We start from the raw sequence: 12,778 nt of genomic DNA, 5'->3' as shown, positions 1-12,778 counted from the left end.
ATTAAACTTACTCCTGCATTACCCCTATTTGATTTTGTATTTATAACCCTGTATTCACCTGACCAAAAGTCTTGTTCCTCGTGCCACCGAACTTCACTAATTCCCACTATATCTAACTTTAACCTATTCATTTCCCTTTTTAAATTTTCTAACCTACCTGCTCGATTAAGGGATCTGACATTCCATGCTCCGATCTGTAGAACGCCAGATTTCTTTCTCCCGATAACAACGTCCTCTTGAGTAGTCCCCGCCCGGAGATCCGAATGGGGGACTATTTTACCTCCGAAATATTTTACCCAAGAGGACGCCATCATCATTTAACCATACAGTAAAGCTGCATGCCCTTGGGAAAAATTACGGCTGTAGTTTCCCCTTGCTTTCAGCCATTCGCAGTACCAGCACAGCAAGGCCGTTTTGGTTATTTTCAAGGCCAGATCAGTCAATCATCCAGACTGTTGCCCCTGCAACTACTGAAAAGGCTGCTGCCCCTCTTCAGGAACCACACGTTTGTCTGGCCTCTCAACAGATAACCCTCCGTTGTGGTTGCATCTACGGTATGGCCATCTGTATCGCTGAGGCACGCAAGCCTCCCCACCAACGGCAAGGTCCATGGTTCATGGGGGGACAACAGCTTTACCGGCTCATTTAACTTGGACAGCACTGACCAGTCAGCTGGTACAGCTAGCCTGCTGTGATGTGAGCACCTTGCAGTTAAGACGTTCCGTAAAAGAGGCGAGCAGAGGAGCAATAATACAGCTTTGAATATCATTTAATTTTTAAGCAGAATCAAATAAAACACTACAAAACTACCACAGTACGCTTCTTTGACGACTAGACTAAATCTACAACACTTTCTCGTTTTAGCAAATGTACTGTTGTAATTAAAAACAAGAATGATGAAAATTCCTGACTTAACCACAGGGTAGTTTTTCTGCATTAGCTGTGTGTAATGTAAGAGAGTATTGAAGGATTTCTCCTAATAGTTAAATATTGAAGCCACTGAAGGTATTACTTACAGTCAATCATGTGGTAATCTCTTAGGTCCATCCTGATCTGAATCCGAGAAATACATTTCAGTTCTGGAAGTGTCACATGCTACATTGATAACGAGCCTATCAACAACAGAATCTACGAAACCAACCAGGTGCATCATTTTCTCTTGTTTTATGACGAGCCGTTCTATATCCCGCCAGTATTCAGCAGTGATGTGTGAAAAAGCAGTGTGCATTAGTTCCAGTACGTCTGGCAGTTTAACAGTCTTGTTACTTCTTGGGCCAAATCCCGCAGCTTGGCTCCAGATCTGTTCTGTTGGGTTCATATTGTACTGATACAGTAGCAAATGTAAAAAATGCAGCATTTGTATGATGTGCTCGATGCTGTGAAAATGGTTGTTTTTGATGTTTCTACGATACTTATCTACCTCTGTGGTATAAAACGATGGACCTAGTCCAAATAAAGAGGATTTGGTGGTTCATTTTTGCCTTAAAAATCAAATTGTCATGTTTTCTTAATTTAAACAAGTTTTATGAACAGTCGTTCGTAAAATATCGATAATTAAGAATTTGTATTTGAAATGGAAACGGGAATTTTGCGTCCAATATGTAATTAGAAACAAGAAAACATGCATTATTCATAAAAAATGATGATGAGTTTTATAATTACGAGATGTAGGTATTCCAAATTGAACGAGGAAAAAAAAATTGTACTGGGTAGATTTGAATCAATGCACATTTGGTTGACATATCATTACACTACCGACTGCGCTACTTACAACATGGGTTTGTTGATCAACTACATTGTATTATAGAATGCAGGGAAAACTTATGAAAAACATTAAGAACAGCTATTTATCGTCACTTTTAACCGTGTTCCACTATGAAATAGAAAACAGCCTCAGCCATTTTCATACTGCGCATTAACAGCACGACAATCAGAGCACAACACTGCAGAGGCTGTGGCTATATACGATTTGTGGAATAAAAACTATGTAGCTAAAGCGTGATTAAGAGAAACGTTGATGGCTGTTAACACATTTGAATCTCTTAGTTTCATTTAACCTAACTTAGCAATAAGATATCTAATACGTAAGTAGGACATACTTCCAAGAGCGTAACACCAGTGTACGTGTGCTGCGGCTTCTGACCAATCATCGTGTTTATTTCTCTCTATATCATGTTTATTCTTATGATGAACAGATTGTCATGAGCTGTATCAGCAATATAAACAAGCAGCCAGATGCTATCCGGAAACATTTCTCAGGCGTATCCAAGCTGCCACATTCGCGCATGCGCAGAGCAGTCTGAGCTTTATTACTGGAATGAGGGGTAGTCTCCATGTGAACTGTGTTTACGTTTAGTTTGCCGTTTCCTCTTGGTTTACAGCTCTCAAAAACAAAACGGATTTCTGTGGCCGGGAACTATAAACTGAATTAAAATATTAACATAATTATGGAAGGCTAAAATATGTTATTAGTCTCAGTTTTCTGGTGTTATTTTATTTCCAGGTTTTTAGCAGTCGGGTATTAATTGCCTTGCAGAACAATGAAGTTATTTTTGATGGTTTGCTAAAAAAAATTGTCTTTAATTAACCTTTTCTGCAGAGGCTGTCAATTTATTTGAAACGCTATTGGCTAGTGTCAACTGCTTGCGGAATTTCAAGTGCACATTGCTATCTTTTGTGAAGTATAGCATTATGCCATAGAACTAAACATGAGATAATACAGTACTGGTACTTAAAGAAAATTTGCGTTGAAAACCACACTGAAAAGTTTGATATCAGCATGGGACGTACTTCTTTGTAAATCTGGACATACTAATGTACTCCTTAAGCCGAATTAAGGATTTTAGTATGGTGTACAATATTACGATGCTCTAGGTATCCTTTGATGTCCTGTTTTGTTTATGACGTAATGTAAGATCTTTTAATACAATTATGTACGAGCATCGTGGCTACCTACGTCATCGTGGCTTTGCAGGCACAGTAAGCCATTTTCTGGCGCTCTCTGACAACTGCTGAAACGAATTCTAACAGGTCGCCGCAAAATATTGCAATTGGTCGTTTGAAAAGTGTTGCTTTCAAAGTACATTTAATTTTACGGAATATGAGTTACGGTATGTTCCAGTGCGAACGTGCTTTGAATTTCTTAAATCACAGAGCATTTGATTTTCATTTAAAGCTTAACACTTTGGGGGCCAGCCACTTTCCAACATTTACGTCATTACTTAAAATTTTACTGGCACAGTTGTGTAATATATCGAAGTGTAACACCTGCAAAAAAGACAAATATTATATGTGAAACCTTAGCTTTTCTTGTAGATTTAATTTAAACAATTAAGTTTCCCCTATTTGTGTGTACGCGCTACTTAGCGGTGATGTTGCTACAGGCTCGCTCGCTCACTCACTCACTCACTCACTCACTCACTCACTCACTCACTATATTGACGGGCCTGCCTTGGCCCGAGGTGTAGGAGTTTAAGCTGGTTGAGCTGTTCCTCCTGAAAACCTCTCTGTTGGAAATGTTTTTCTTCTCGTTTTGGATTGGCCTCTGGTTTCTGTGGATGAAGAAATTTATCTGCCGGTTGATTCTGGCGGCTTCTTGTTCTTGCTGCTTCCTGGCTGCCCGAATTCTATCTTCTTCAGACGGGAGAAGTCCACTGGCGGCATCTGTTGCTGGATGTACATGACTGCTTGGTCAGTCATGTACCGCCAGTCCTCGTCGGTGAAGATCGGGTGCTTGTTTATAAGCTCCAGATCTGCACGCCTGACGAGTTTCCTCCCGTGGATCTTCTGGTTCAAGGGTTCGCACCCCCAGTGGAATGGATAAGGTTTACGAGGTAGGGGAGTGATGTTGTCTATCATGAAAGGGGGATGGCCATCTTGGGGGTAGCTACCGTCAAGCAGGGAATCTGCGATCTTCGTGAGCACCTCCCTCACACAGTTCTTGTTGGGGAGGGGGAGGCACTCGAACGGCTCATCTTCTTCTTCTCCCTCGGTTTTCATCGGCATTTTCTGTGTTGTCTGCGTTTCCGCAGAGACAGGAGTGATGACTGCTTCCGAGGGGGCCGTCTGCTTGTTGTCGGCGGTTTTCCCTGACTTCATGACCACCTCCCTAGCAAACTGCATTGCCGCGTCGGCCAGGGAGGCGGTTGTTTCTGTTTCCGTGTCTACCCCCCTACTTGTGGGGGTCGGTGCCACGTCCGGCGTCGTGCGGGACGCGAGGTACAAGGCAATCCTTAGTTGAGTCACCTCCCGACGCGTCTCTTCTAGTTCCGCTCTCAGGGCCGCACTCTCCTCCGCCATGGCGGATTTGAGCGCTGTGATTGCGTCCTCATTGGCTTCCTGCAGTGCTTGGCGGAAGGTGTCCACGTCATCTTTGTGGCGCAGCCCGTTTCCCCTACTAAGGTAGGAGGGCGGGGTGTCCACCTTTTCTTCTTGTTGGGCCACCTCATCGTGTGTGGTGGCCAACTTCCGCTGCTTCCACATCTTCAGATAGCTGCAGCTGCACGCGTTTGCAGCGTGCGAGCCACCGCAATTTACACATGCTGCTGCAGTACCTCTTGGTTTGGTGCAGTTTCATGTGTCGTGCGGTTTGCCGCACGTAACACACTCAACCATGCCGTCGCATTCCCTGGCTGTGTGTCCCAGCTTTTGACACTTATAGCACTGTAATTGTCACATGCTTCCACTTCTTCTTGTTGTTACCACAACCGTTGCTCCCGACTGCGTTTAGCAGGAGCTCAACAGCAGCAGCAATCTTGCCTCTTCCTCCATTCCTGCATCTTGGCATGGCGTTGGGCTAGTGGCGTTGGCGTGCGCGAGCGACGGTAACGAAGTGAACCGCAGCGAGTCGAGCAGCGGAGTGTGCGTCGCGTGTTGCTACAGGCTGACATCGTCATGTGTCCTATGCTCTGAATCAGTATTTTTACATGCGACACATCATCCGAAAGACGAAAACCAAGTTTCCAAAACAGTTTTTTCGCTGTCGTGTTGACATGTTAATGTCTGAAGCGGCTTTGCTAGCCCAGTTAACTACGGCGCCTGGAAAACAGCAGATGTGGTTTATGATTTTGTCAGCGCAATCGCTATTTCTTCTCAGTTAGACGAGGTGTAAACAGATTCAGTCTAATATTTCTTCTTATCCTACACTGTACAAAAACCCACTCCGTCAATATTAGCCGAAATTTTTAAAAACTAGACAAAACCTGACAGCCCAACCACGTTTCAATACTGGATGCGTTTACATGGCAGCGAAAATCGATTGCAGAACAGAAAAACAGGCAAACAGAAGTGGATTTCCAGAATCGATTTTGAAGTGATTACGTGACCACCCAGGAATGGTATTGGGAGATCGATATAAATAATCAGGTTTTGGGAGCCCCATGTAAACGCGATGAATATCTGTGATCATCGGCTGGCAAGATCACGTGACATAAGCTATGATTGGCTTACAAAAGCGCATGGCGATCTCGACTTCAATGCTTCGGAAACTAACATTCTGTGTTTGGTCGAAATTGACTATACAATTTCGTAATACGAAAATATACAGCATACATATTGCTGCAAATCAAAGATCTTTCCAAAACACATTTCTTTCTGGGGTTTGTTTCCTAAAGTGGCAGGAAGTTGTACACCGGTGTATAAAACCTTAACGTTGAGTTAAGGATTGATAAGTTTTACAACCCCGAGGGAGAGTATACTGTCACTTACCATGGAAAAAGCATATTTTCATCCCGGAGAAAGTTTACTTTTTAACCAGGAAAAACCCGGGAATTTTTTTTTCTTGTCCGCGTATACACCCTGAGAAAGCATTTGGGATATTATCCTGCATCTTTTTTCACTTCAGTTCATCCTTTCTATTACACTTTGGGTGTCAGGACAACTACAGTTTTTAATATGGAGTTTCATTTAAAACGGCCCTTGCAAATACTGAAAAATTCTGCTATTTTATGTGTTTTTTAAATTCTATTTTTTTATTAAAGTCAATAAACTTTGATGTACTTAATTAATTTTTTTACAGTTGCATATATATAGTTAAAAATTTCGTTAAGACATCTTGTTACATGAGTGCCTGCACTGAAAGCAAAACATGCTACAGCCCATTATAAATCAATTGTCGTCCATGTTCATATGTAACTTCTGATTTGATAATAGCTAAGAACTTTAAACGGAAAGCTGTATAGATATACAGTGAAAAAGCACATCAACATCCTTTTGTAATATTTCTCTCCATCACAAACCTCTATTGTGAACCATTTAGCACTCAGCTGGTTGTATTTTATCATGATGTGGTGCTAGTATAATACAAACTCTTAGTTACTGCATGCTACCACAAGTTGCTTCCAAATGAGAACTCCTAGAGAAATTAATAAGAGTAGTAAATAACCAGTGATAAAATATTAAGAACTCTTTTTCGCTGATTTTAATTACAGTGATGGATCTGCCGTCATTAATTAAATAACTGTTAATATGTAAATATTTATGATGATGATGATGAAAAACAAGTACATATGATTAATCAACACTACTATGTCATTATAACCATTCTCTGTTAATAATACTCCACCTTTAAAGTTTACACATCATCTTTATTTCTGTATACTTGACTTACTAAATGAATTGTGAGATGGAAATGGATCAGACTTCTTTATTTTCTACAGGAGGAATTTAGCAAAGCTCTTGGGATACGACAAGTATGCCGATTTGTCAATGGAAACAAAGATGGCAGGAAGTGTGGAAAATGTTCAAAAGATGTTAAGTCATCTTTTAGACAAAGGTAAACTGTCCAGTTTTTTATTTATACAAGTATTATTAGGTACTTAAGTAGTAAAATGAAAATAAAATAGTAAAAAATTATTTCAGCACTCCCTGTTCAAGAGGAAGAACTTCTACAACTGGAAACATTTGCAGCAGAACAGGGATTTGAAGGTCCCATGCAAATATGGGATGTACCTTATTGGAAGACAAGGCAGCAGAAACTGGAATTTGGGTATTTGTTTAAGATGAATCACCACTTGGATCAGTATTAGGTTTTAATGCTGTAGTGATGAGTAAATTATTTATTTGATTGCCGTTTGAAGTGAGCATGGGAAATGTAGTGTAGTGAAAAAGAGTAAGGCACATTTCCTTATAAAAGAGGGCAGGCAATATGTTCGGAATTTGAAATAATTAGAGCTTGTTTTGAAGAGGAGGGAAAGGGAGAGGGGGTGTTAGTGCTTTGTCTTTGTTGAGGGTGTCACGAAGTAAGTTGGGATGTTTTTTACTTCCCCTATTGTTTTGCCATCTGCCTCCTTAAATTCATTTTTTTCATTTATCATTAACATATTTGAGTGTAATCTGCATTTTCATAAAAGAGAAAGGTTGGCCTACAGTTTTAAAAAATGTAATATCCCCCATGAACTATGGACCTTGCCGTTGGTGGGGACGCTTACGTGCCTCAACGATACAGATAGCCGTACCGTAGGTGCAACCACAACGGAGGGGTATCTGTTGAGAGGCCAGACAAACGTGTGGTTCCTGAAGAGTGGCAGCAGCCTTTTCAGTAGTTGCAGGGGCAACAGTCTGGATGATTGACTGACCTGGCCTTGTAACACTAACCAAAACGGCCTCGCTGTGCTGGTACTGCGAACGGCTGAAAGCAAGGGGAAACTACAGCCGTAATTTTTCCCGAGGGCATGCAGCTTTACTGTATGGTTAAATGATGATGGCGTCCTCTTGGGTAAAATATTCCAGAGGTAAAATAGTCCTCCATTCGGATCTCCGGGCGGGGGCTATACAAGAGGACGTCGTTATCAGGAGAAAGAAAACTGGCGATCTATGGATTGGAGCGTGGAATGTCAGATCCCTTAATCGGGCAGGTAGGTTAGAAAATTTAAAAAGGGAAATGGATAGGTTAAAGTTAGATATAGTGGGAATTAGTGAAGTTCGGTGGCACGAGGAACAAGACTTTTGGTCAGGTGAATACAGGGTTATAAATACAAAATCAAATAGGGGTAATGCAGGAGTAGATTTAATAATGAATAAAAAATAGGAGTGCAGGTAAGCTACTACAAACAGCATAGTGAAAGTATTATTGTGGCCAAGATAGACACGAAGTCCACGCTTACTACAGTAGTACAAGTTTATATGCCAGCTAGCTCTGCAGATGAAGAAGAAATTGATGAAATTTATGATGACATAAAAGAAATTATTCAGGTAGTGAAGGGAGATGAAAATTTAATAGTCATGGGTAACTGGAATTCGAGAGTAGGAAAAGGGAGATAAGGAAACTTAGTAGGTGAATATGGATTGGGGCTAAGAAATGCAAGAGGAAGCCGCCTGGTAGAATTTTGCACAGAGCATAACTTAATCATAGCTAACACTTGGTTAGAGAATCATGAAAGAAGGTTGTATACATGGAAGAACCCTGGAGATACTAAAAGGTTTCAGATAGATTATATAATGGTAGGACAGAGATTTAGGAACCAGATTTTAAATTGTAAGACATTTCCAGTGGCAGATGTGGATTCTGACCGCAATCTATTGGTTATGAACTGTAGATTAAAACTGAAGAAACTGCAAAAAGGTGGGAATTTAAGGAGATGGGACCTGGATAAACTGAAAAACCAGAGGTCGTACAGACTTTCAAGGAGAGCATAAGAGAAAAATTGACAGGAATGGGGGAAAGAAATGCAGTAGAAGAAGAATGGGTACCTTTGAGGAATGAAATAGTGAAGGCAGCAGAGGATCAAGTAGGTAAAAAGACGAGGGCTAGTAGAAATCCTTGGGTAACAGAAGAGATACTGAATTTAATTGATGAAAGGAGAAAATACAAAAATGCATTAAGTGAAGCAGGCAAAAAGAAATACAAACGTCTCAAAAATGAGGTCGATAAGAAGTGCAAAATGGCTAAGCAGGGATGGCTAGAGGACAAATGTAAGGATGAAGAGGGTTATCTCACGAGGGGTAGGATAGATACTGCCTACAGAAAAATTAAAGAGACCTTTGGAGAAAAGAGAACCACTTGCAAGAATATCAAGAGCTCAGATGGAAACCCAGTTCTAAGCAAAGAAGGGAAAGCAGAAACGTGGAAGGAGTATATAGAGGGTCTATACAAGGGTGATGTACTTGAGGACAATATTATGGAAATGGAAGAGGATGTAGATGAAGATGAAATGGGAGATATGATACTGCGTGAATAGTTTTACAGAGCACTGAAAGACCTAAGTCGAAACAAGGCCCCGGGAGTAGACGAACATTCCATTAGAACTACTGACGGCCTTGGGAGAGCCAGTCCTGACAAAACTCTACTATCTGGTGAGCAAGATGTATGAGACAGGCGAAATACCCTCAGACTTAAAGAAGAATATAATAATTACAATCCCAAAGAAAGCAGGTGTTGACAGATGTGAAAATTACCGAACAATCAGTTTAATAAGTCACAGCTGTAAAATACTAACGCGAATTCTTTACAGACGAATGGAAAAACTGGTAGAAGCCGACCTTGGGAAAGATCAATTTGGATTCTGTAGAAATGTTGGAACACGTGAGGCAATACTGACCCTACTACTTATCTTAGAAGAAAATTAAGGAAAGGCAAACCTATGTTTCTAGCATTTGTAGACTTAGAGAAAGCTTTTGACAATGTTGACTGGAATACTCTCTTTCAAATTCTAAAGGTGGCAGGGGTAAAATACAGGGAGCGAAAAGCGATTTACAATTTGTACAGAAACCAGATGGCAGTTATAAGAGTCGAGGGACATGAAAGGGAAGCAGTGGTTGGGAAGGGAGTGAGACGGGGTTGTAGCCTATCCCCAATGTTGTTCAATTTGTATATTGAGCAAGCAGTAAAGGAAACAAAAGAAAGATTCGGCATAGGAATTAAAATCCAGGGAGAAGAAATAAAAACTTTGGGGTTTGCCAATGGCATTGTAATTCTGTCAGAGACAGCAAAGGACTTGGAAGAGCAGTTGAACGGAATGGACAGTGTCTTGAAAGGAGGGTATAAGATGAACATCAACAAAAGCAAAACGAGGATAATGGAATGTCGTTGCATTAAGTCGGCTGATGCTGAGGATATTAGATTAGGAAATGAGACACTTAAAGTACTAAAGGAGTTTTGCTATTTGGGGAGCAAAATAACTGATGATGGTCGAAGTAGAGAGGATATAAAATGTAGACTGGCAATGGTAAGGAAAGCGTTTCTGAAGAAGAGAAATTTGTTAACATCGAGTATAGATTTAAGTGTCAGGAAGTCGTTTCTGAAAGTATTTGTATGGAGTGTAGCCATGTATGGAAGTGAAACATGGACGATAAATAGTTTAGACAAGAATAGAATAGAAGCTTTCGAAATGTGGTGCTACAGAAGAATGCTGAAGATTAGATGGGTATGAGGAATATTGAATAGAATTGGGGAGAAGAGGAGTTTGTGGCACAACTTGACCAGAAGAAGGGATCTGTTGGTAGGACATGTTCTGAGGCATCAAGGGATCACCAATTTGGTACTGGAGGGCAGCGTGGAGGGTAAAAATCGTAGAGGGAGACCAAGAGATGAATACACTAAGCAGATTCAGAAGGATGTATGCTGCAGTAGGTATTGGGAGATGAAGAAGCTTGCACAGGATAGAGTAGCATGGAGAGCTGCATCAAACCAGTCTCAGGACTGAAGACCACAACAACAACAACATAATATCTAATTTTGTGCGTAGTTTTATGTATGTAATTGATTTTCTAATTTATTTTGACTATTCCTAGTTTATATCTTCCATTATAGGGTGAAATCAGTAATTGTTTTTTTAACTTAAATTCTATTGTTGGCTTATAAACACCTATAAATTCTGTACTAATTATAAACATATGGAGGAACAATTAATACTATTCTTAAATGATCTATTTGGTTCTATTCAAAAATATGTTAGCAAAGCCAGCCCTTCATTAATCCCAAAGTAATTACCAGTTTTGTCAAAAGTATTGTTTGTGTGACTATACAGGTTGGTCCATTGATTGTGACCGGGCCAAATATCTCACGAAATAAGCATCAAACGAAAAAACTACAAAGAACGAAACTTGCCTAGCTTGAAGGGGGATACCAGATGGCGCTGTGGTTGGCCCGCTAGATGGCGCTGCCATAGGTCAAACAGATATCAACTGCGTTTTTTTAAAATAGGAACCCCCATTTTTTATTACATATTCATGTAGTACGTAAAGAAATACCAATGTTTTAATTGGACCACTTTTTTTGCTTTGTGATAGATGGCGCTGTAATAGTCAAAACATATGGCTCACAATTTTAGATGAACTGTTGGTAACAGGTAGGTTTTTTAAATTAAAATACAGAACATAGGTACGTTTGAACATTTTATTTCAGTTGTTCCAATGTGATACATGTACCTTTGTGAACTTATCATTTCTGAGAACGCATGCTGTTACAGCGTGATTACCTGTAAATACCACATTAATGCAATAAATGCTCAAAATGATGTCCGTCAACCTCAATGCATTTGGCAATACATGTAACAACAGTCATCTCAACAGCGAGTAGTTCACCTTCCGTAATGTTCGCACATGCATTGACAATGTGCTGATGCATGTTGTCAGGCGTTGCCAGTGGATCACGATAGCAAATATCCTTCAACTTTCACCACAGAAAGAAATCCGGGGATGTCAGATCTGGTATGGGTCATGTTATGGTGCTTCGATGACCAATCCACCTCTTCATGAAATATGCTATTCAGTACTGCTTCAACTGCACGTGAGCTATGTGCCAGACATCCATCATGTTGGAAGTACATAGCCATTCTGTCATGCAGTGAAACATCTTGTAGTAACATTGGTAGAACATTACGTTGGAAATCAGTATACATTGCACCATTTAGATTGCCATCGATTAAATGGGGGCCAATTATCCTTCCTCCCGTAATGCCGCACCATAAATTAACCCGCTAAGGTCGCTGATGTTCCACTTGTCACAGCCATCGTGGATTTTCTGTTGCCAAATAGTGCTTATTATGCCGGTTTACGTTACCACTGTTGGTGAATGACACTTCGCCGGTAAATAGAAAGCGTGCAAAAAATCTGTCATCATCCCGTAATTTCTCTCGTGCCTAGTGACAGAACTGTACACAATGTTCAAAGTCGTCGCCATGCAATTCCTGGTGCATAGAAATATGGTACAGGTGCAATCGATGTTGATGTATCATTCTCAACACTGACATTTTTGAGATTCCCGATTCTCGCCCAATTTATCTGCTGCTGATGTGCGGATTACCCGCGACAGAAGCTAAAACACCTACTTGGACATCATCATTTGTTGCAGGTCGTGTTTCACATGTGGCTGAACACTTCCTGTTTCCTTAAATAATGTAATTATCTGGCGAACGGTCCGGGCACTTGGATGATGTCATCTAGGATACCGAGCAGCATACATAGCACATTCCTGTTGGGCATTTTGATCACAATAGACATACATCAACACGATATTGACCTTTTTTTGCATTGGTAAACCGTCCATTTTAACATGGGTAATGTATCACAAAGCAAATACCGTCCACATTGGTGGAATGTTACATGATATCACGTACTTATACATTTGTGACTATTACAGCGTCATCTATCCCAAAGCAAAAAAGTGGCCCAACTAAAACATCCATATTTCTTCACGTACTACATGAACATGTAATAAAAAATGGGGGTTCCTATTTTAAAAAATGCAGTTGATATCCATTTGACCTATGGCAGCGCCATCTAGCGGGCCAACCAGAGTGCCATCTGGTTTTCTCCTTCATGCTAGACGAGTTTTGTTGTT

General features: G+C 40.5%; 1 protein-coding gene across 1 annotated transcript in view; it reads left to right on the top strand.

Moving 5' to 3' along the window:
• Positions 1 to 12,778, top strand: part of LOC126175050 (uncharacterized) — a 95,480-nt gene that overhangs the window by 36,596 nt on the left and 46,106 nt on the right. Inside the window, exons 7-8 of the mRNA XM_049921561.1 lie at positions 6,657 to 6,772; positions 6,859 to 6,985. Of these exons, the coding sequence (XP_049777518.1) occupies positions 6,657 to 6,772; positions 6,859 to 6,985 (243 nt within the window). The remainder of the gene's footprint in view (positions 1 to 6,656; positions 6,773 to 6,858; positions 6,986 to 12,778) is intronic.

The sequence above is a fragment of the Schistocerca cancellata genome, chromosome 3 (assembly GCF_023864275.1).
Source record: "Schistocerca cancellata isolate TAMUIC-IGC-003103 chromosome 3, iqSchCanc2.1, whole genome shotgun sequence".
Classification (NCBI taxonomy): Eukaryota; Metazoa; Arthropoda; class Insecta; order Orthoptera; family Acrididae; genus Schistocerca; species Schistocerca cancellata.
Note: the sequence above shows the minus strand (reverse complement) of the source record. Positions and strands in the feature narration are given on the sequence as shown.